The sequence below is a fragment of the Pygocentrus nattereri genome, chromosome 11 (genome assembly GCF_015220715.1).
Source record: "Pygocentrus nattereri isolate fPygNat1 chromosome 11, fPygNat1.pri, whole genome shotgun sequence".
Lineage (NCBI taxonomy): Eukaryota > Metazoa > Chordata > Actinopteri > Characiformes > Serrasalmidae > Pygocentrus > Pygocentrus nattereri.
The window spans coordinates 18861490-18885397 of record NC_051221.1 but is presented as its reverse complement, the minus strand read 5'-3'; the positions used below and the strand labels follow the sequence as shown (position 1 = coordinate 18885397).

The 23908-nt window shown below is 40.6% G+C and overlaps 1 protein-coding gene across 2 annotated transcripts; it reads right to left on the bottom strand.

Moving 5' to 3' along the window:
* Positions 1–1315: 1315 nt before the first annotated feature.
* zgc:152774 (uncharacterized protein LOC553526 homolog) lies at positions 1316–23908 on the bottom strand. Of its 2 annotated transcripts, XM_017716882.2 has the most exons (17): positions 23691–23908; positions 23533–23605; positions 21857–21989; positions 20473–20693; positions 17538–17685; positions 15819–15978; positions 15536–15664; positions 15179–15298; positions 14789–14892; positions 14469–14624; positions 13047–13166; positions 8114–8191; positions 7748–7787; positions 5785–5915; positions 4902–5586; positions 3585–3853; positions 1316–2052 (listed from the first exon to the last, which is right to left on the bottom strand). In XM_017716882.2, the coding sequence occupies exons 1-17, from the start codon at positions 23727–23729 to the stop codon at positions 1902–1904; spliced, it is 2757 nt and encodes a 918-aa protein (XP_017572371.2). In that variant the 5' UTR covers positions 23730–23908; the 3' UTR covers positions 1316–1901. The 2 variants fall into 2 exon arrangements, with proteins under 2 accessions (XP_017572371.2, XP_017572372.2); XM_017716883.2 differs by lacking the exons at positions 23533–23605; positions 23691–23908 and adding an exon at positions 23065–23104.

The window sequence follows — 23908 nt, the reverse complement described above, 5'->3', positions numbered from 1 at the left end:
GTCCACACTAAATTTGCTATTGCTTCCTCGACCCCACATACACTATATTTACTGTATGTATAAAACCAAGCACCTAGGCCTGCAGACTGCTTCTACAAACATTTGTGAAAGAACAGGTCGCTCTCAGCTCAGTGAATTCCAGTGTTGTACTATAATTGGATGCCACATGTGTAACAAGTAAAGTCGTGAAATTTCCTGGCTACTAAATATTCCACAGTCAACTGTCAGTGGTATTATAACAAAGTGGAAGCGATTGGGAACGACAGCAACTCAGCCATGTAAAATGACAGAGCGGGGTCAGCACATGCTGAGGCGCAAGGTGCACAGAGGCCAACAACTTTCTGCAGTCAATCACTACTGACCTCCAAACTTCATCTGGCCTTCAGATTAGCTCAAGAACCGCATAGAGAGCTTAATGGAAGGAGTTTCCATTACCAAGCAGCTGCATCCAAGCCTCACATCACCAAGTGCAATGCAAACCGTCGAATGCAGTGGTGTAAAGTGCCACCACTGGACTCTAGAGCAGTGGAGACGTGTTCTCTGTGTGACGAATTGCACTTCTCTGTCTGGCAATCCGATTGGATGAGTCTGGGTTTGGTGGTTGCAGGGAGAACGGTACTTGTCTGACTGCATTTTGCCAAGTGTAAAGATTGGTGGAGGGGGGATTATGGAGTGGGGTTGTTTTTCCCTTAGTTCCAGTGAAAGGAACTCAATGCTTCAGCAGACCAAGAGATTTTGGACAATTTCATGCTTCCAACTTTGTGGGAACAGTTTGGGGACGGCCCATTCCTTTTCCAACATGACTGCGCAGCAGCACACAAAGCAAGGTCCATAAAGACATGGATGAGTGAGTTTGGTGTGGAAAAACTTGACTGGCCTGCACAGAGTCCTGACCTCAACCTGACTGAACATCTTTGGTTGAAGTAGTGCGGAGACTGTGAGCCAGGCCTTCTCATCCAACATCAGTGTCTGACCTCACAAATACGCTTCCGGAAGAATGATCAAATTCCCATACATACATTCCTAACCCTTGTGGAAAGCCTTCCCAGAAGAGTTGAAGCTGTTATAGTTGCAAAGGGTGGGCCGACATCATATTAAACCTTATGGATTAAAAATGGGATGTCAATCAAGTTCATATGCGTGTGAAGGCAGAGGAGTGAATACTTTTGGCAATATAGTGTATCATCAAGCGAAAATGCTCAGCTACCTCAGTGACCCTGAGCACCTTGTTTTTCTCTAAAAAACGTCATGATGTGGTTGGAAAATTATAATTTCCAGTTTTCTAAGTTCCCTCAGTAATTTGAATATGCAATTATTGAAAAGTACTTAAACAGGTTTACTTTATTGCTGAAGGATCCCTTGAGAATAATATAATAATTATGTGGGACACACAATTGTGTTTTTAGCTAAAAAAAAAAAAAAAAGAATAAAAGAATTTGGCAAAATAAAGCATAGCACAAAGAGCACTGTGGAATAGTAGAGTGACTACTGAGCCCTCTCTCTACTCTGCCTAAACAAAAATAGATTTTCTCTTTTACAGCAGTATAAAGCTCAGATGCAACGGCATTGCTGAAAACAAACAACAAAAAAAACTTTTTTGGGGAAAAAAGTAAAACATCTAAATGTTGCTTGATATTTGTAGAGCCACCCTTGAAGAATAACCTATACATTTACAGTAGCACAATGAATATCAGCATAATGTGCTTAATATTTATGGGTTTAGTGCTTGTGTTCAGGCATCATCTATATACAACAAAGTAATACCATTGCCCAGATCGGTATGCAACAGGATAAAAAAACCAGGATAAACAGGATGGTTCCAGGCAGTGTACTGAAATGAGTGGCTTTGTGGTGTAAATGCATCCTTCTTGTAGAGCTCAGTTACAAGCACTGCACCAAGGTCAGAGGTTGTTAACTTGGATGATCTGCTGCAGGATGCTGTCCACATCCCCTGTGTCGTAGCTGATACCCTGCATGTCCAAATTCGGCAGGATGGAGGACAGGAGAGACACAACATTCCGACGGATAGCACGTAATCGATCCAGTGCAATACTGCAAAAACAAACAGCCAGAGAGAAGCTTATTTCTTTTGAGCTCAATAAAGGAATGAGAGGCAATGGGGAAGAAGAGAGAGGAGCAAAGAAAACAGAAGTGCTTAGCACTCTAGAGACAGGAGAAGAGCAACTGAGATACACTATATGGCCACACCCACTGCTTACAGGTTTATAAAACCAAACACAGCCATGCAATCTTCACAGAAAAACACTGGCAGTAGAACTGGTTGTACTGAACAGCTCAGCGATTTTAAAGGTGGCACTGGGTGCAACCTCTGCCCCAATTCAGCTTTGCTCTGCTAGATCTGCCCTGGTCAACTGCAAGTGCTATTATTGTGAAGTGGAAGCATCTTAAGCCACTTTTCCACTGCATAGTATTGGCTCAACTCGACTCTACTCGCCTTTTTTGGTTTTCCATGAGGCAAACCAGGTTCCTAGTACTATTTTTGGTATTACCTCCGTTGGGATGCTATGCATAGAAAGGTGAAAGCATGCAGCCTCAGAGCAGGACTCTGGAGCAGTGGAAACGTGTTCTCTGGAATCTGTTTGGCAGTCTGGTGGGTGAATCTGGGTTTGGTGGATGTCAGGAGAAAGCTACCTACCAAAATGCAAACCAGCAACAGTACAGTTTGGCGGTGAAGGGATAATTGTCTGAGGCTGTTTCTCAGGGTTTGGGCTCAGCCCCCAGTAAACAATAACGTTAATGCTGCAGCATACAAAGTCATTTTGGATAGTTATATGCTTTCAACTTTGTAGCCACACCCTTTCCTGTTCCAGCATGACCTTCTCCTGTGTGTAAAGTGAAGCTCATAAAGACATGGTTTCATGAGTTTGACGTAGAGGAACTCCAGTGGCCTGCACAGAGCCCTGACCTCAACATTACTGAACACCTTTGGGAGAAAAAGGATTGTTGTCTGTGAGCAAGGCCTTCTCATGAAACATCATGCCTCACCTCTCAGATGCTTTTTTGACAGAACAGACACAAATTCACAGACACACAGCAAAATCTTGGGGAAAGCCTTCACAGATAAGTGGAGGCTGCTATAAACACAAAGGAGGCCAACTTTACAATAATGCCCATGGTTTTGGAAATGGATGTCCAACAAGCTCACATACCTTTGGCCATATAGTGTACTCTGAATTACAGAGAAAGGAATGCGCTAAAGCAATACTCCAGCATTTTTCCCAAAATTTCTATTTGTCACAGCTGTATTGTACTGTCAATTCCCACAGACACTAACAAGTTTCCTTGTACGTAAAAAAGAATTGAAAACCTGTTGATTCAGAAGTCACCTACTAAAAACCATCAGGCAGATGCTGAATTTTCTGAAAACATTTTCAATGCATGACTATATAACACTTTTTAAACCAGAAATAAATTTTAAACCAAAAATAAATGTCTTGTGACAGACCTCAGAGAATAGAGTAACAACAAACCAACAACACTGGAGTATTCCTTTAAAGTAATGGCAAAATGTTTGATTTAACTTCAAAGAGGAGTAACTGAATTTTTGATCTTTTTGTACACACCTATCATTAACATTAGAGGGTGTGCTGGTGCTTTGGTCTCTTCTCTCCCGTGTCTCTCTCTCCACTTGTTTCACTTTGCTCAGAAGTTGCTCCTTCTCTTTTTTCAGTTTAGTTACTTCTGTAAAGAGAGCCTGGTTTTGGCTCTGCAGTTTGGCCAATGTCTTGCTCCAATGTAGATCATCTGTGGGGCTCACTGGTGCCCTCTGCTGGGCTGGGGGACTGCCATTTCTTTGTATTGAGCTTTGTATGTCTGACTGAGCTTCTGTTTTCTGAAGGAAGAAAAAAGCACCTAGATTACACACTCCTAAGAGGTAGCATTTTTGAATAACATGAATATAAGGTGCTGACCTGATCTTTTTGTGTAATGGTTTTCTGAGCTCAGGCTGCTAAGTGAGCACTGAGTGAACTTGCCATACAGCAGACATATTACAGCACTGACCAGTGCAACAGTCTAATCCAGGAATGTCAAACTGGGTTCCTTCCAGATCACAGTTCTGTGGAGATGTGTGTTTTCCCTCATCTAACATTCTGAATGGATTAAAGCTTTGACTCTTTGCTGATCAGTTGTTTAATGAGGTAGAATGCTTAAGTGTGCGGTGCTGTGTCCCACAAGGACTGGAGCCTGACAAGTGGGCTAATCTGTAGTAGTGAGAATACTGTGAATGCACAACATCATCTACCTAGATAAGGAATTGTGTATTTGCAGTGACCACCACATATTTCTCATGGTTAATATTACATTCATGAAGTAATTTCACTTAAAATATATTAATGAAAATTTAATTTAGTATAACTAAATATTTTTACTGAATGTTTTGTTATTTTTCTTGGAATTCTATGGAATTAGTACTGTTATATCTACAGGGCCAATGAAACTGCTGTCTGTAGCTAAAGTTAATGTTACCATGAATTGTGATGCACGTAACTGTCAATCTGTTATCACTGGTAACATTTTTTGTGAGATTCTAAAGGGGATTAGCAATGTCAAAACATTGTGTGACAGGCATGTGTACAACACCTAAAGGTTTGTTTTCATTTTATTAGCAAGCTTGGGTGAGGTTTTTATTTTCTTTGGCTGAGGTTCAGGAATGAGTGTCAGTGTTACATCAGTGCTTTTTCTTGTTGCTGCTTTTCTTTCTTCTGCCAAATCACTACAATGTGTAGCAACAGCCAAATACGCAAATTTCCAATGTATGTTAGTGCATTTTTAAATGGGATAATACAAACCCTAGCGGTATCCTGTTGGGTAGATGACATACATCTCCATGTCACTTAGTCTACACCTCTGGCCTTGACTACAACAGCATTCATTCTCACCTTGGATGCCATAGATGCTGTTGCCTTGTCTTCAACCTCTGATTTTGTAGAGGCACTGGGCGTTAGTGTCTCTCTATTCTGAACAGTGGGGGTTGTCCCCCCACCTGGTATTGTCGCCCCCTCTAACGCTGAACCTGACACCTCCCCTTCTGTTAATGTAGCTGTTTCCACAGCCAGCTCCTGAAGGCCGAGGGTCTTCCTAAGCCGCTTGGCCTCTCGTTCCAGCTGAGCCAGTCTCAGGGTGAGTGCTGGCCGATCCAGGCCTTCTACAGTTAAGGGAGAAACTGACTGGCGGCTACAGCGGCTGAGGGGAGGCACCACCACGGTCTGAGCTGGGGGGAGGGGGTGGGACCAGGCCATGGAGGGCTGGGAGGTGGGTGGGTGAGGCCAGCCCAGTGAGGTGGAGGCAAGCCTGAGCTGCTCTTTAGGCTGAAGGCCATGTGAGGCCTGCTGTTCTGGAGGATTCTGGTTTGAGTCTAAGGCAGGAGCCTCTGTTGAATTTTGAATTTTCTCCTCCTGGGTCACTGTACTTGGGGCCTGGTCCTTGTTGTTGTCTGCCTTTTCAGTTTCTGAAGTATTCTCTGTTGTTGCAGTTGTTATTTTTTCTCCTTCACCAGAAGGATCAGCGCATTTGGGGGACTTGCTGCCTATGTCATTGTTTGACCATGTTGCTTTCCTTTTGTTGCTGCAAATGAGGAACAAAACATTACAATTAGCAACCTGTGGTCAATATTTATCAATCAATCTTAGCATGGTCCTCTACCATACAGGATGGCAGCCCACACTTTGGTTCTATGTAATTCTACTAAACTATAGAAGAAACAGTCTATACTGTAATAAACTCGTAGCTGTAAACTGGATAACAAGGGTTTCGTTTACAGACCCGTGTTTGTTTGAAGGCTCTGGGGTGGAATCATTTTCTTTGTCCTTATGATTTGTGTCCATGACAGCTTCATCCACTCTGGCTTCTGAAGATGGTTCTTGGCTCTGTGGTTGAGCCACACCTTTACTCGCCTAAAAAAAAAAACAAACAGACAAAGAATTCTTTCATTTTAGAGGTGTCTCTATGAGAGCACAGTGAGAATGTTCAGCCTAAGAGGAATGTAATATTAGAAAAATATGGTATTTAAATATAAGGTGTCAATCAGAGTTAATATAAGACTTTATATGCTATGTGCAAAAACAGGTACAGGTAAACTCTGGGATAATTTTAGCACATAGCCTTAAACATTTCCTCCTGATCTCTACTACAGAGAATGGGAGGGGCTAGCAGAAGGAGAACCACAAGCAATACAAACCAAAAAAACTCATAATGCCTTCAGTGTAACCATTAGCTTTCATTCAAGCATCATCATTAAGACATGTACACTTCTTTCATTTTATCCATACTGTATGTTTGCACCAAATAATATACAAAATGAAATGCAAAGACACACTTGCACACCAAGTGGTTTGGTTTATTTTGTATTTAACGCTTATCAACAGTCACAAAATATGCATGTATTTGGTCCTAAAGTGGAGCATGCTAGTTGTTCTTGGTGAAAAGTTTGGATGCATACTGCACACTGTATATGAAGAAAATTGGCTATTCATGTGCACTGCACACAGTCTGTTTTTTCCCCAGTCTAGCCACAGCTTCTCTATGCTTCCTCCACAAACCATGCACAGTTCTATCTAAGTGTAAGCTGCGGTTAATGACACTTAACCTCACACTGTAAACGTACATGACATTTTCCTTTTTTTGAGAAATTTATAGACATCTGACAGTTCTTTACAGAGACAAGAACCAAAACGGCCCGACAAAGTTCTTCTGTGGTCTTATGTGTGCATGCCTGTGTATGTTTATATTATTGTGTCCTGCTTAAGTTAAAGAGAAATGGGTTGAAAAAAGTTAAATCGTTAAATTATTTATTACTTTTGAATGACGGCACTTTTACTTGATATTATTTTCTGCCAGCTCAACTGCTTCCGCTACTACCATGATCTCACCACCAAATGCAAAGGGACTTTCCACAGCAGATGGTCTACCACTGTGATCTATGATATATAGTCAGGTAGATACCTTCACCAGTCTGTAAATCACTCATGGCATCAAACTGAACTCCTAAAGGTTTGTAACTGCTGTTTTAAATGTCAGTTATACAGCATCTCCCCGAAATGCAGTTCATTTAATTGTAACTGTTATAGACTTTGAATCTGTTATAGACTTGATTGCAATGAACTACATCTTATAACACACTTCAAACATGTCAAGTTATAGTTATATTTTGCTGATCATCAACTGCATATTAGTGGCTCTGACATATACATTATTGTATCAGCTTAGAACTAATAATCTGAAATAAGGACAGATAGCGGTTTCATGAGTACAACGGCTTCGGTGGTTAAAAGAGATGGCGCCCATCTCTGTAAAATCATCTTACTTGAGATAGCTGCTAAACTGTGTTTATTTACAGGCATCAGACTTTGTAGTCTGATCTGTTGTACTAATTTGACATTTTAACTCATATTCATGAGCCAGCACAGCATAACATATAATAATAAAACACAGATACTATATTTGTGTTATAGACATTGCAATCCCTAGTTCCTGTCACCACCACTGGAAATCTTTAGTTTAGTTTAGTTGTCTATAGACTATAAATAGCCTACAATGACCCATTTCACATCAACCCCCTCTGAATTACTTTGTTTGAATTATGCAAAACGTTTAAAAAATGGGTGGAATTCCCTTTTAAGGCAATGTATCTGTCTTTGTTGACTGTGCAAAGAAGATCACTGCTCTTTGTGTTATTCTGTGTGCTTGTATGTGTATGTGCACATGCGCATGCTTTCTCTCTCCTCACCTCCACAGATTTTCCTCTTCTTTTGGCTGGGCCTTGCTCCCTACAAACAATTAAACACTCAGCCAGTGTTTGTAGCAGATTACAAATGTTGTCACATTTTATTCAAATGGAAAAAAAATATGTCTGTCTTTTACACACACCCAGAACACACAGTTCTCACAGTTGTGTACTCAGGATGTGGTTTAACAGTAACCCATAATGCCACATTCTGACCATCGCTCTCTCTCTCTCTCTCTCTCCCTCTCATTCTCCTTTTCTCTCTCTCTCTCATTCTCCTTTTCTCTCTCTCTCTCTCTCTCTCTCTCACTCTCCCTATTTTTCACACATGCATCTGTACATGAGAATGGCTGCTAATGGTGACTTTACTGTTTTTTGTGTGTTTTCTCATAGCTGGGTGTCAGCTCGTCCACCGCCTCCTCCGGCTCCTCTGGCACTAAGCAGCTCCTTTAAGAAAGAATACACAGGCAACGTGAAAAAGTCAGTTGATTGTGGTCATCTGGTGACAGCATGTGAATGTACACACAGATGCACGTACACACACACACTAACTCTTTAATCCGTATTACTGCCACAGTTTATGTTCTAATTTTAGGAGCTAGGTCAGAGATTCTGTGGAAAACAGGTAACGTGGTTTGAAAGCACCGTACTGTGTTATTCTAAAGCAACGTTTTTGTCTTTGGTGAGCTGAAGGCCAGCAAGACAAAACAATATACAAAAAAAGAAGGTAGGTAAGTTAAAAAAATGTATTTTATAACATTGCATATAAACTGTACTATGTTACTAAATACATTAAAAATAGAGGAAAATACAGTTCTCTCATTGGGTGCTGGGGTGGGGTGTAGGGTAACTTTTTATCAGACCAAATGCCTGCTTGAAAATGTCTTAGTCACAAGGAGTTACATTACTATGTACAACCCCAATTCCAGTGAAGTTGGGACGTTGTGTAAAACAATTAAAAACAGAATACAATGATTTGCAAATCCTTCTCAATCTATATTCAATAGAATACACTACAAAGACAAGATATTTATTGTACAAATGGATTTTGAATTTTATGCCTGCAACACATTCCAAAGAAGTTGGGACAGGGGCAACAAAAGACTGGGAAAGTTGAGGAATGCTCAAAAAACACCTGTTTGGAACATTCCACAGGTGAACAGGTTAATTGGAAACAGGTGAGTGTCATGATTGGGTATAAAGGGAGCATCCCTGAAAGGCTCAGTTGTTCACAAGCAAGGATGGTGCGAGGTTCACCACTTTGTGAACAACTGCGTGAGCAAATAGTCCAACAGTTTAAGAACAACGTTTCTCAATATGCAATTGCAAGGAATTTAGGGATTTCATCATCTACAGTCCATAATATTATCAAAAGATTCAGAGAATCTGGAGAAATCTCTGCAAGTAAGCAGCAAGGCAGAAAACCAACCAGCACAAAGTTCAAAAGCCAGCATCTCTGATGGTGTGGGGGTGTGTTAGTGCCCATGGCATGGGTAACTTGCACATCTGTGAAGGCACCATTAATGCTGAAAGGTACATACAGGTTTTGGAGCAACATCTGCTGCCATCCAAGCAACGTCTTTTTCAAGGACATCCTGCTTATTTCAGCAAGACAATGCCAAGCCACATTCTGCACGTAAAAGAGTAAAAGAGTGCGGGTACTAGACTGGCCTGCCTGCAGTCCAGATCTGTTTCCTATTCCAAAAATGTGTGGCGCATTATGAAGCGCAAAATACGACAACGGAGATCCCGGACTGTTGAGCAACTGAAGTTGTACATCAAAAAAAAAAAAAAAAAAAAAAAAAAAAAAAAAAAAAAAAAAAAAGAAGTTGTACATCAAGCAAGAATGGGACAGAATTCCACCTACAAAGCTTCAACAATTAGTGTCCTCAGTCCCCAAACGCTTATTGAGTGTTGTTAAAAGGAAAGGTGATGTAACACAGTGGTAAACATGCCCCTGTCCCAACTTCTTTGGAACATGTTGCAGGCATCAAATTCAAAATGAGTGAATATTTGCAAAAAACAATGAAGTTTATCTGTTTGAACATTAAATATCTTGTCTTTGTAGTGTATTCAACTGAATATAGGTTGAAAAGGATTTGTAAATCATCATATTCGGTTTTTATTTATGTTTTATACAATGTCCCAATTGAATTGGAATTATTGTATGTAATGTATTATTATTAGTACACTGCTGTCCAAAAAAAGGGTATCTCCAAAATGGTAAAGAATGCAAAGAAGTCAATATAAAGAAATGCTGGTATGCTCTTTTGTACAGAAAAATAGAAATGCTAAAATGGAGATGCATAGTTTTGATAAGACAGTGACAGATGGTTACAATGAGTGAAATGAGCTCAAACTGTCTTGTCTTGTATGTGTCTGCCTGTATGTATGTTTATATTGTGCAATATTCAGTGAATCACACTGAATATTCTGACACTTAAGTAAATGGGAAAGGTAAACTTTAACTTCAGTACATCACAAATCACAAATGTATTCAGCACAAAAAGCACAAGCGCTGTGATGTCATCAGTGCAGTCCATGAGAGCTAAGCTGCACTGATGACATCACATTGATCTGCTCGTGGCCCATAAGTTACAGTTACAATTAGCATCACTCTGAACAATCCACTCTGTACATGGAAGAGAAAAATACACGTATACACTTTGACACCTTTTGCCGTGTTTACATGTTGAGAGTCAAACAGATATTCAGCAGTTTTTAACTGAGCTGTGACAGAAATTTCTGCCATCGGAAGTGGCAACAGTCCACTGACCTCAGCTGTGAGCAGAAAGAGAGTTCAAAGTCACCTGTCTTTTGCCAGGAATCACTCTGGTAGAAAGAACTTGATGCTGAAGCCAACATCTCATAATTGAAGTCCAGACACACCCAGTATCATATAAATACTACATATATATATATATATATATATATATATATATATATATATATATATATATATACACACTGCTCAAAAAAATAAAGGGAACACTCAAATAACACATCCTAGATCTGAATGAATGAAATATTCTCATTGAATACTTTGTTCTGTACAAAGTTGAATGTGATGACAACAAAATCACACAAAAATCATCAATGGAAATCAAATTTATTAACCAATAGAGGCCTGGATTTGGAGTCACACACAAAATTAAAGTGGAAAAACACACTACAGGCTGATCCAACTTTGATGTAATGTCCTTAAAACAAGTCAAAATGAGGCTCAGTATTGTGTGTGGCCTCCACGTGCCTGTATGACCTCCCTACAACGCCTGGGCATGCTCCTGATGAGGTGGCGGATGGTCTCCTGAGGGATCTCCTCCCAGACCTGGACTAAAGCATCCGCCAACTCCTGGACAGTCTGTGGTGCAACGTGGCGTTGGTGGATGGAGCGAGACATGATGTCCCAGATGTGCTCAATCGGATTCAGGTCTGGGGAACGGGCGGGCCAGTCCATAGCTTCAATGCCTTCATCTTGCAGGAACTGCTGACACACTCCAGCCACATGAGGTCTAGCATTGTCCTGCATTAGGAGGAACCCAGGGCCAACGGCACCAGCATACGCTCTCACAAGGGGTCTGAGGATCTCATCTCGGTACCTAATGGCAGTCAGGCTACCTCTGGCGAGCACATGGAGGGCTGTGCGGCCCTCTAAAGAAATGCCACCCCACACCATTACTGACCCACTGCCAAACCGGTCATGCTAAAGGATGTTGCAGGCAGCAGATCGCTCTCCACGGCGTCTCCAGACTCTGTCACGTCTGTCACATGTGCTCAGTGTGAACCTTCTTTCATCTGTGAAGAGCACAGGGCGCCAGTGGCGAATTTGCCAATCCTGGTGTTCTCTGGCAAATGCCAAGCGTCCTGCACGGTGTTGGGCTGTGAGCACAACCCCCATCTGTGGACGTCGGGCCCTCATACCATCCTCATGGACTCGGTTTCTAACCGTTTGTGCAGACACATGTACATTTGTGGCCTGCTGGAGGTCATTTTGCAGAGCTCTGGCAGTGCTCCTCCTGTTCCTCCTTGCACAAAGGCGGAGGTAGCAGTCCTGCTGCTGGGTTGTTGCCTTACTACAGCCTCCTCCACATCTCCTGGTGTACTGGCCTGTCTCCTGGTAGCGCCTCCAGCCTCTGGACACTACGCTGACAGACACAGCAAACCTTCTTGCCACAGCTCGCATTGATGTGCCATCCTGGATGAGCTGCACTACCTGAGCCACTTATGTGGGTTGTAGAGTCCGTCTCATGCTACCACGAGTGTGAAAGCACCACCAACATTCAAAAGTGACCAAAACATCAGCCAGAAAGCAGAAAGGTACTGAGAAATGGTCTGTGGTCCCCACCTGTAGAACCACTCCTTTATTGAGTGTGTCTTGCTAATTGCCAATGATTTCCACTTGTTGTCTATTCCATTTGCACAACCGCTGTGAAATTGATTGTCAATCAGTGTTGCTTCCTAAATGGACAGTTTGATTTCACAGAAGTTTGATTTACTTGGAGTTATATTGTGTTGTTTAAGTGTTCCCTTTATTTTTTTGAGCGGTGTATATATATATATATATATATATATATATATATATATATATATATATATATATATATATATAAATAAATATATAATAAGCATCTGCCTGACATTTTCACCTTAAAGAAACAAAATACATCGCTAAAGCTCTCCTCCGATAATCATATGTTTTTGTCAGTAATGCCGTCACCGTGGCAACATTTGCGTGTTTTCTTGCCTCCATTGGACACATACACCTATGATGAATTTTTTTTTTGCAGCAACATGTAAACACAGTATTATTCTTTAATCACTTACAAGTGTAAACAGTGCAAAGAGCAAGGCACTATGATGTCATCAGTGCTATCTGTGAGTGGCATGCTGCACTAATGAGAGCACAATAGCCTATAAACACCTTATGCATTCTTACATTATCATCACAGTATTTATCTGATAAGTGAATCATATTCAATGTTCAAAAGACAGAAAAAAAACCAATAAAAAAGCAGGATATGATGCCATTAGTACTAAATAAATGAAAGGTCTACCCAACTAGAAAACACTGGAAAATAATTTCTACTAAGTTTGGTGGATGCAACTTAAAAGCTGTTGTAGAACCAGATCAGCCTAAGTAAAGCAAAGTTGATGGCCAGCTTAGTGTGGCTTTCAGAATAAGTTTGCAATAAGTGAAGCATTGGTGTGTGGTTGCTGTGTACTATAGGCAACACATGAGTGAGCAGACATGTGGATGTGAAGGTGTAGGTGAGGCTGTGGCAAGGGGAGTTTTAGCTCTGACCTAAGACGGGCCATGGGATGCTGGCTGCAAGTAAAGGGCTCAGGAACCTTCCCTGAGAACAGATGAGTGGGAATACCCCTCCACTTCATACAGTCCTCACACTGAATCCACGTCACATCCCTATGAGACCGAAAACAATAGGTTCCTTTTAGTTTCAACGTATTAATTTTCATTCAAATCTCATTTCAGATGAACTGTCACAGCTCATGTTTTAGCATTTTATACAGAGAGTTTACAACACATATGCTTCAGTTAGCCACACAGCCAGCTGCTACTTCCTTTTAAGCTGATCTGCAGATAACGTTCCTTCTCTTTCCTCCGCTTTCTATTCAGGCTCAGAGACAGGTTTGACGTGACAGTTTCCTTATCTTTATCACCAGCTCAAGAAGTCTGGGGTTTGTGTGTGAACGAGTGTTTGAGAGTCACAGAGTAAACGTGTGAACCCTGTGGTCTAACAGAAAAGCTGTCTGCTATCGAAACAGCCTGTTTTTAGCAACGCAAGCCTTCTCTATTTACCCATCAAATTATAATGCAGTGTAGATTTGGGCAATAATAAGTAAACAACAGCATGCATTTTCACTAAGCTCGTTCATATTTTCCAGTTCCACACATTCTAAGCTATTAAGAAATCTCCATAAATCATTAGCTGACTCTCAGTTACATGTTTTTTTAACCTTGTATATGTACACCAGGGACAGTTACTGGCTATCAAAACAATGGAACACAGGTGCTTTATTCAGGCTTAGCAGCAGTGGCCAGTGGCAGGGCAGGCACTTGCAGGCAGTGTGGCATACAAAATCAGCACACACTCACTGGTTAGAAATGTGGTAGAAGGGGGTTTTAAGAAGGGCTACACAAGCATGGACAACAATGAATGATTACCGTCTGCAAAATTATCATGATAAATGATATCATTGTGATCCAAATTCACAAGTACCACATGTGAGCATTTCATAGCCTTATCCTATAGGGTGCACTTTTAAAAGGAAAAAAAAAATAAAGGCAAAGCAATAAAAGAACATGTAACACACAAAAGAGAGGAAAAAGGAGTGCTAGAAGAGAGTGCTAACTGCCAATTGTGTTATATCAGCTAATGGATGCCTGTGTTGTCTAGTAGCCTGCTGAGTGATGAGGAAGGGTCATTATACCCACCCAGGGAAGATGCAACCCATTACACACTCTTGAACTCCTGGGCACATACAGCTGTAGCATAGCCAGGGATCAAACTCACAAGCTCCTGCTGATAAGGCCATTATCTCTTGGGTTTCACTATTTATCTTGTTTTGTTTCCGGTATTGATTGTACTCTGAACATGCAACCAGCACAGTAATTTGGGGGAAGGTGTCAGCTGTATTCTACCCCTGTTTGCGGTGCAAACCAGCACCAAATTTTAACAGGCTGTCCTCAGACATATACACTTACACTTCTTCCTCCTCCTCCTCCTCCTCTTCATCTTCCTCCATGTTCCCCTCTTCACTTTTCTTCTCTAGGGCTCGGAACGCTCTCTCTTTGGCTTTTTTTTCTTTTTTCTCACGCCAGTAGTCGTTGAGTTTAAGACCAAGAGCAGCTATAGTGAGCCTAAGAGAAAAGGACAAGAATGAAGAGTTAAATCTATGCAGTTAAAGCCATGAAATCTGCAGGTGTCTGTAGCAGCTGTCAGTTAAGCAAGTTTAGGCAAGAGGTGTGGTCTGCATGGACTGACAGCAATAATCTGCACTCTGCACTCTGAATGTTTGGTTTACCTGTACTCTTTGGTGTACTCAAAGTCCTGCTTGTTATGAGCTGGTTTGAGAAAGTTACACTCAATAACTCCAATAACACCAACTCCTGATCTTTGTCCTGAAGACTACAAAAGAGAAATAGAGAGAAAAGGAATCAATGAAAGAATGTGGAGAGACAGTAACCATGATGTTGTGCGTTCAAATCACCAGCTTGGTGTTTGTTGGTTTCAATTTGGATTAAAACCACAGAGAGTCCATCAGAATGGAACTGACAGAATTAAATAAATATTAGATAGCGTGTTCACATGCAGTCAGAGAATGAGACTAAAAATGCCCTGACCTTTCCATTTTTATACTGTTTTTTATACAGAAATACAGGATCCCATCCCTGACCATGTTTACATCCAGTACCTTGATCTGGCATCCCACTTTCTCGTAGGACTTGATGAGCCTGTTGTTATGGTACATCATAATGCCATAATGATCTTTGTTTTTGCAGTTGAAGCCAAAGGTAATCTTTACGCGTTCGTTCTGAGTTGGGCACGATTAAGGATAATGCCAGAAAGTAATACCAGACACTACTAATAAACTCCCTCTATGTTTTTCACTCATGAATAGTGTAAAAATAGAGGTGCTACAAATACTTTCTGTACCACTGCACATTATTAGTTTCCAATGGTTTCCTTTCTCGTTCTTTTGTTGTACAAAGTGGACAGCGGCCAGATCAGCTCATAGAACCCATGCAATGGGAGGTGTATTAAAGGATACTATGAATTGTGGTTTGTAAACATCATTCTCAATCATGGACAGACTTTTAGCCACTAGTTTAGTCTGTACTTTCTTCTGTCTGAGGATGATCTGGATCCTGGGTTTCAAATAGAGAATGCTGAGATATGCCTGAGAGAGAAAAAAAGAGGGAGACAGATGGTCAAATACATGTATAAAACTGTTTTATAACCTCTGACTCTTCAGTCCGTTTCCTCTCTTCATATCAACTCTATTATACATCCCTTTATCCCTCACCAATCCCCTTCCTACCTCCCTCACTCACTCTGAGAGAATAGTCCATCTCTGGAACGATGTGATCAGTTCTGCGAGGGCCGAAGTAACTCTTCTTGCCTTTCCCCTCCATCTCCTCAGAACGGATCTCCGGCAGGCGAATGTCCTCCCTATCTGTATCAAAGTCAAACTCAGGCTTTCCATCCTTGTTCCTGTCAGTGAAGCAAAGAGAAAACTAAAACACCTGCTCATTCAGGGTACTTGTCATTTCATGCCTGTTATGCTGTAAAGTTGTAAAGACTGACTATGCCACTAGAACAAGGCCTGCCTTTAGGGCCTAATGGTAGTAAAATTCCTCCCCAACATAATAACAGGCAGAACATGTACTGTTGTATCTGACGAGCACATGACCTTTTGCTCATGTCAAAGCAAACCACGGGTGCATTGTGTCAATGGAACTCTAGTTGGTAGAACATAAAATATTCAAATCATGCAAATGAATGATGTGCAAGAAATTATTCTGACTAAACAACCGCAGCACATAATATGCACAGCTCAAAACATTCAAAATCTGCCATATTGACCACATTTCCTTATACAAAATCATCTGGTATGTGCATTTTGGCAATAATTCATCCAAGTTGTTTATGTGCACTTAAGTAATCTGATTAATCAAATGAGTATTTGGATTATATTAGAACTTCATGACTTAAGTTGCATTGCAACCTGCCTATAAAGTTGTGGGCTATGGAGAGGATTCTATAGAATTTAAACCTCTGTGAATGATTCCTGCCTATGATCTCATGAAACTTGCAAGTCAATTTGACTTACTTCAATTAGACAATTTATGAAAAATTTTGTTTATCAATCCCATTTTTTAACACAGTGATATGTCTTTAGATTCTCAAAATCATAGTCTTTTTCAAACAGCACACAAGCGCTGTCAAATAGTGACACATAGGGCTAGGCAGATCCAACTCAGTGGATTGACAGCACTTTGAACACATTTTATAAGTGGTCAGACACTTGTAAATAACTCATGAAAGAATAAAGTTACGTTAAAACCAAGCACACCACTGTTTTTCTTGTGAAATTCTCAATAAGTTTGATGTGTCACACGACCCTCTTCCCATTGAAAAAACTAAAGTTGGATCCAAAATGGCCGACTTCAAAATGGCCGCCATGGTCACCACCCATCTTGAAAAGTTTTCACCCTCCCATAAACTAATGTGCCACAAACAGGAAGTTAATATCACCAACCATTCCCATTTTATTTGGGTGTATCCATATAAATGGCCCGCCCTGTATACAATTTAATCTGCAATATCCATTTCTTTTTAAGGTTAAATTTGTTTAAATAGGGCGGCACGGTGGCGTGGTGGGTAGCGCTGTCGCCTCACAGCAAGAAGGGCCTGGGTTCAATGAGGCATGTAAAATATGAATACACAGCTATGTAAAATTCAAGTTATTTTTTGCCACTTGTTGAAATTTCTGCTGTGCAGTTTTTTATGCTATTAGCAGTAACAGCGTTAAAATAGAATTAAATCATAAACATAATCACTACAGTTTGTACTCTTATGCTTGTTTCAACAATAAAGTGATTTTACTGTATAGTTTCAAAGACAATGACTGGTAGCTCATTTCAGTATTTCCTGATAGTTGATATGAAAGTACTGGGATCTGAAGAAAAATGTATCAGGACATCCTGTGATGGTGTAACTAGCAGTGGACGATGCTATAGTATAGCTCCCTCTACTGGTATGTTACACACCTGCGTATGTTCCAGATGAGGATCTTGGTGCCCTTCTTGCCTGGGATTGAGTCCAACTGTTCCTGTAGCTCAAACACGGACTTGAAGATGGAATGAGTGAGTATGGCTCTCAGACTTGCCTCAGAATCCTCAGTTATTACCAAAGACTGTGAGACAGCAACAGTTAAGGATGGATGGCACAAAAGAAGAGCACACATCCAAACATGTTAAATGCATTTCTTGGTTACACAGACAAGACAATTAGTTTTAGAGCACATGTGGAAAGCCCATTAGTAAGATCTGAGGCCAGGGTGGAGAGTAGCCGAGTTCCAGTAAAGAACTACTTACAAGGGATAAAACAGGTACTGGTTTCAAGGTGAACCAAAATTCCCAATGTTTTCCCCTGTTTTGAAAAACTCATGTTGAATACCATCCAGCATCAACCAAAGCTAGCAACAGTCTCCCAGATGTAGATGCGCAAGCCCAGCCCACAGGGTGGGTTTATCTGGTGTCAGTGAAAACATGGAGGGCGTGCCACAGATTTTTAGCCTTGTAAGAAGAAGAGTCAGAGAAGTATGGCCATATTTAATTTTTTTTATAAGAGTGCAGAGGGAAACCTGATTGAAGATGGTCACCCTTTTTGCAGAACATGCAGAAGGAAACAGTTCAAATCTTATGAGCCACCACTCACTACTTGATACTGAAAATGTTCTGATGAATTGTGCTTTCTTGTCAAAATGTCCTACCATTGGCTTCTTGTTCGCCAGCTCCTTGTTCAAATTTCCCATTCCACCTTAAATATATTCAGCAGTTACATTCTGGCGCCGCAGGCAAAAGCTGGCGAATTACCTTATCAGAAATTGTCACCAGCATTAAAAGAATAATTAGGATATTTTGACAGGCTAAATCAGGTTATAGGTTGTAATACTGAGCTGACTCTGCACTGAATTACAATTAAAAACACTATTAAATGTTTAAAACACTAAGTTACTACCTTATATTAATCATATGTGCATGCTTGGTAGGACTGCTTGTTGTACAGGATAAAGAGTTAATTGAATCTCCTTTGAGAATGCATTCCATGTATGCTTGTATTTGCATATCCTTGAAACAGAACATTGTTTAGCCTATTTTATTTCCTTCTTCTGTATGGATTTTCCAATATAACTAGGATGTCACAGCATCATTTGCATTTCTCTGAAGTTCAGTAAACAGACTCAATTAGCCTACTTTGCTGTCAGGAAGAAGTGAATATTGGAAAACAATGCTATTTAATTTGGCTTCCTCAGCATTATCAAGATATCCTGAAATGACCACAAATTAGCCTATACTATACTAAGCCTTCTAGAAACAACAAGCAGATGCTGACTTTGTGATGAATAACACATCCTTAGCGTCCTAACTTGGAAATTCATGTGTTCCTTACCAGCTCATTTAACCCTTTAAAATCCCAGGCTTATTACATGCTAATGCTTATTATACAGTAACTACAGGTACTTCAGTGCAAACTGATCGAGCTATTCTTAGGTTGTAGTGTGCAATAAAACTTTGGGCCTGCCAGGAGGCCCTGGCCATTTAAGGGGTTAAGAAATTGGAGCCATGTATGGAAATATTGGACCAGACTAAAGAAAATTAGAAACAAAAATAAAGAGATTAGAAAAAAGCTTAACTTTTGCATTTAAAAACACAAATCTTATGTATTTACTGCCAATATTATTTGTGGTTTTCAATATTAATTTGGTGAAATGATTTTTGTTTGTGTATCAGAACATTTTCAGCGCATAATTATTTGTAATTATTTATAAAATAATATATTGTAATTGGTTATTTACAGTTCCTTGAACTTTAGGAGTTTCCACTTCACTACAGTTGGTGCTGATAATTAAATTATGCCACACATTTCCATTCAGTCAAACAGTCAGCATATATGTAATCTGTCACCTCACTACAATACAATGCAATGCAGTGCAATAGACCTCAGACGTTCTGTAATGGATATCATGTGCTTATAAGCAACTCTGGGTCAAAGCACATTTTCTATGTCAAGATCACTGCTATTCCGTCCTGTGGTGAACAAAACTGCATTAAGTAAGATATGTGTTGGCTGGTGTACATTTTCTCCATGAGTGCCACTGGATCCTCTGAATTATGAGATCACTTACCAATCAAAATACAAATAATGCAATACACACACTACAAGCAAACGAACGCTACTATGCCCTGAAATGACACTGCATAAAAGTCAATTAAACTTCAAAACTATTATATACCAGCACAAGCTACTCAAACATAACTGCCGAAGCAGTTTAACTATCACATAAATAAAGTGTTAGCTTGGCTGTACAACGCTCCTTTTTTTGGCTCCTTAACCAGCTTGTAATGCAGTGGATTCACCATCGTTCAAAGAAAAAATGACCATATGGCAAAAAGTATTGGCTCTGGAGGATTTTTGATCAAGACTGGATACAAAAGCTCCAGTTTTCAACATCAATCATTTTTCTCATACAGAAATTCTTACATCTGTAGCTCCTCTTATGGGCATGACGTCAACTACAGAATGATGCATGACTTCAGAGGTCTATTAATGTCAACATGTTTTCAGTTGGCAAGTCAAACCACCTCCTCTTCTTATTTATTTTGATGGTATCTGATTAGCAACTACTTACTGTGGTCAACCATGTATATTTTAAGTTGAAGTGAGCAGAGAGAGAAACCACGGGTCTGTCTTTTACTTCTGATAAAAGGTTCAAGTGCAAATGTTTGGATATACACATATTTTACACTTAAGTACATTTTAGTATAGTAATCAAGTAGATTTCTGATTTCTGAATGCCAGATCTTCACTTCTAACTGTAGCAATGTTTCATCAACCCTTGAGCACTACTTCCACCACTGACTGCAAGTCTCTCTAATTTTAGTTGGATGATAAAACTGAAATAATGTCCATAAAGGATATTAGTCTGTTGGTTGAAGGGAGTGATGGGTACTATGACAGCCTGAGCTTTGATGGCCTGTAGGAAGGTCTGAGAGAGCATGCCCACACTCTGACATCCTCCATTCTTTGTGAAGATCAGGGCGTCGCGACCCAAACGCATTGAACCTGACTTGAAGCCATTGCCATAGACCCCTATGGCCTGGTGAGTGCCCTTACCTGAGCCTTTCTCTGTGAAACCAAAACTAAAGAAAAAGAGAAGCAAAAGTGATGAAGCCTAAACGTATCAATCCAAAAAGTTCATACATAAATGGAAACATGCCAGATTTTCAGTGTTCAGGATATCTAGGAAACAAAAGTTTCTACTGCATTACAGAGACAAAAAACATCACATCTTTAAGGGAGCAAGGTCAGGTTAACCCCTAGAACACAAGGTGCATTATTCACTTATTAATCTTAAGGCTTATTTTATGGACTATTATGTATGTATAATATACAGTTACTATATACTATATATACAATACAGCAAGTAAACAATACATCAGTGTCCTTCATGATCAACACCAGCTCTCCATACATGAACACCGAACACTGCTGTCACACATTGGACTTGTCAATTGAACTCCAACTCCCAGAATACACTGGGAGATCCTGTGACTCCGGACTCAGGCTCACGCACCTATCAGTGCTCACAGTCCCCAGACTTTTAACTGATGTCACCTGTGTCTCATTAGAACACAGAGTACAAAAGCCTGGGCTTGACAATCAGTCAGTGCGAGGTGTTGTTTTCTCCGAAACTTGCTGAGCGTATTCTCCTTGTTATCTCTTGTTTAACCGTGATTTTGACCATGTCTGTTGCCTTTCCCTTTTTGGTATTTTTGCTGGTTGTTTGGATTTGTTATTGGACATTTGGACTGATCTTGGACTATTCCTTTGTGGTTGGCCCTTTTTATTGCCTTGGCTGCTAGGTAGACGAATAAACCGTCTAACCTCTCATCCGCTAGCGTCTGGGTTTCTGTCACATCGTAACAACTGCCTTGATGACATTGCTTGGATCCTGCACACCAGCAAACATCATCTCCCACAACACATCTTCTCAAATCCCATTGTCCTGAGCATGGTTTAATAAAGCACCCCTCTGAGGCTTAGCCCCCTTAGAAGTCACCGTCGTCAGCGCTACGTAAGCATAGTGTAGTTTATTACTGATTATTTCTCACTTGTAGCTTATTAAAAAAAGCAGAGGTTTATCAAAGAAGTATGATTAATTATTGTATTCTGTGAGACTGTGGTATGTCTAACAGTTCTCCTCTATATGCACTTCTCTATTATCTTCTACAGATGATAGTTGGCCTGGTTACACACTGTCAACAGATGTTATGCCTAAACAGTGTGTTCTAAATCAACTTACCTGAGCATTTTATGCAATTTGTTGGGTGTCATCCCGCTGCCATTATCAACGAAGCTGAGACACTGATGCCCCTTTACAGTCACCACATCGATCCAGATCTGCTTAGCCGTGACTCCTGGGTCAGACGCATTATCTACCACAAAGAGAAGCAGTAAATGAGTGGGCTACACTTATTACACACATATAGGATATGTGGATAAATGGTCTATACATTGCTCTAGCTCACATACAGTGGTGCTATGAGAGACAAGAGAATCGTATACAGACAGATGATCAAATAAACATGCCTATTCAGTTACACATGTTCCTCAAGCAGTTGTGAATGCAAATGAGTCACAGAGAAACAGTTTATTTCTGCACTCTGTGTGCATTCCCTCTAAGTAAATGGAGCTTACTTTGAAACAAGCATGCCACACACTGCTAGCTTGTCAGGCATTGAACAGACTAGTATAATTACTAACTGATTCAGTTAGTTACTCCACCAGTTTTTCAAAATATCTGTACAATCCATTGTAGAGATGTAAAAAGTCATTCAGAGCAGCCTGATGTGAAACAGCACACTGTACAGAAATTTGTCAGCTCAGATGTCCTTACAGTGGCGGTTACAGGAACCAGGAGTCACAGTGTCTACAATGCAAATGCAGCCATTTTATTTACTATTCACAAAAACCACTGAACCTGATTCTGAGTTTTACAGTCATATGCAAAAGTTTGGGCAGTCCTGGTCAATTTTTTTCACTGATTTTCTAAGTGAAAATAAGTTAACATATCCTCTACAGGGAACACTGCACAACTTACAGTTTATATAGGTTTAACATGCTGGGGGTAAGTTATTTTACGTTTTTTTTCCCAAAATGGTAACGGAATTTGTAATATTTAAGTTTGTTTGCGTTAGGATGCGTTAACTTATATACTTATTAAACTTTCGCATGCAACTGTGCTAATAACAGCAAAAATAGACTCAAATCCAAAAATGATTCTCCAGAGAACATTTACACAATGAAATACTTTTCAGTCAAAATCTTTCAAAACTATCTTAAATGAATGCCCCTGGCATCCGGCTGCACACACATACCCATTCCACATAATAAACTAAACTTGTGAGGGAGCTTTCAGAGGCATTAAAGTCTTCAGACGTCTGGTTCCTATCACCACCACTGTGAACAACTCTGCCTCTGTAAGTTTCTCTACAACACAGCATTTCTCACCAAACCATTCTGACTTTGACTGCATCTTAACCACTTAATCAAGCAGAAATAAAAAACAGATGGCAATGGCAATGGCATGGTGTAAACAGCAGTTCCTCGATTATTTGCATGTCTGCATTTCTGTCCAAAGCAGGAGTCGACTGCATTGTCCAGCAGCTTGCACCAGCCCCTATTCTCAGACCAGTCTTTACTACTGAACAAGCAAGAAGCTGTGCACACAGGAAAAAACGGAATGCGCTCAGTTCGACGGTCTCCAAGAGCCACATTTCAGAACAGCTCGCGACTGTTCTCCCATTTCTGGCCGCGACGCACAGGTCAACGCTCGGCTGGACGCGCAGCAGCAGCAGGTGCTCATGTTCTACCAAGCTGGAACCGAGTGCTGTGCGGAAGTGGATCTGCCAAAGCGAAAGGTGGGAAGAAATCTGTTTTCAGTTCTTCAGCCTGCGGGAAACAAGCTTAACGTCTTACCTACGAGCTCTGCGACAGCACTGAACGGCCACGTGTGACTGGTGGAGTTGCTGTCCAGGTAAGAGGGGCTCATCTGGAAGGACACACACGCATCATATGGCACATTGCAATACAGCAAAGTTACAATAACGTCGTTTATTTGCACGAGTAATACGCACAGAACTGAGACGGATCCCGTGCTCGCTCAGCCTCGCCATTTTATAACCTTTATTATTATTTATAGTTCAGTCTAACGAAGCAAACTTGAGACGCAGCGCGCCTCACAGCAAATTAAAGATATTTCACAGACGCCTCGAATCTTCCTGCTGTGCGCGGTCACTCATTCTGGCGAGGAAATCGTTGCTCTTCCTTCCTCTTTCACTTCTGTGGCAGCGCT

What these genes read in the sequence shown, in the direction of transcription:
- zgc:152774 (XM_017716882.2), bottom strand. Translation starts at nt 23,729, where the DNA reads ATGGCGAGGCTGAGCGAGCACGGGATCCGTCTCAGTTCT. An exon ending in TCCCTTCAACCAACAGACTA is followed by an intron (nt 17,686 to 20,472) that starts ATATCCTTTATG and finishes TTGCTGTCTCAC; the next exon opens with AGTCTTTGGTAATAACTGAG. An exon ending in GAAGAGGAAAATCTGTGGAG is followed by an intron (nt 5,916 to 7,747) that starts GTGAGGAGAGAG and finishes TTTTTTTTTTAG; the next exon opens with GCGAGTAAAGGTGTGGCTCA.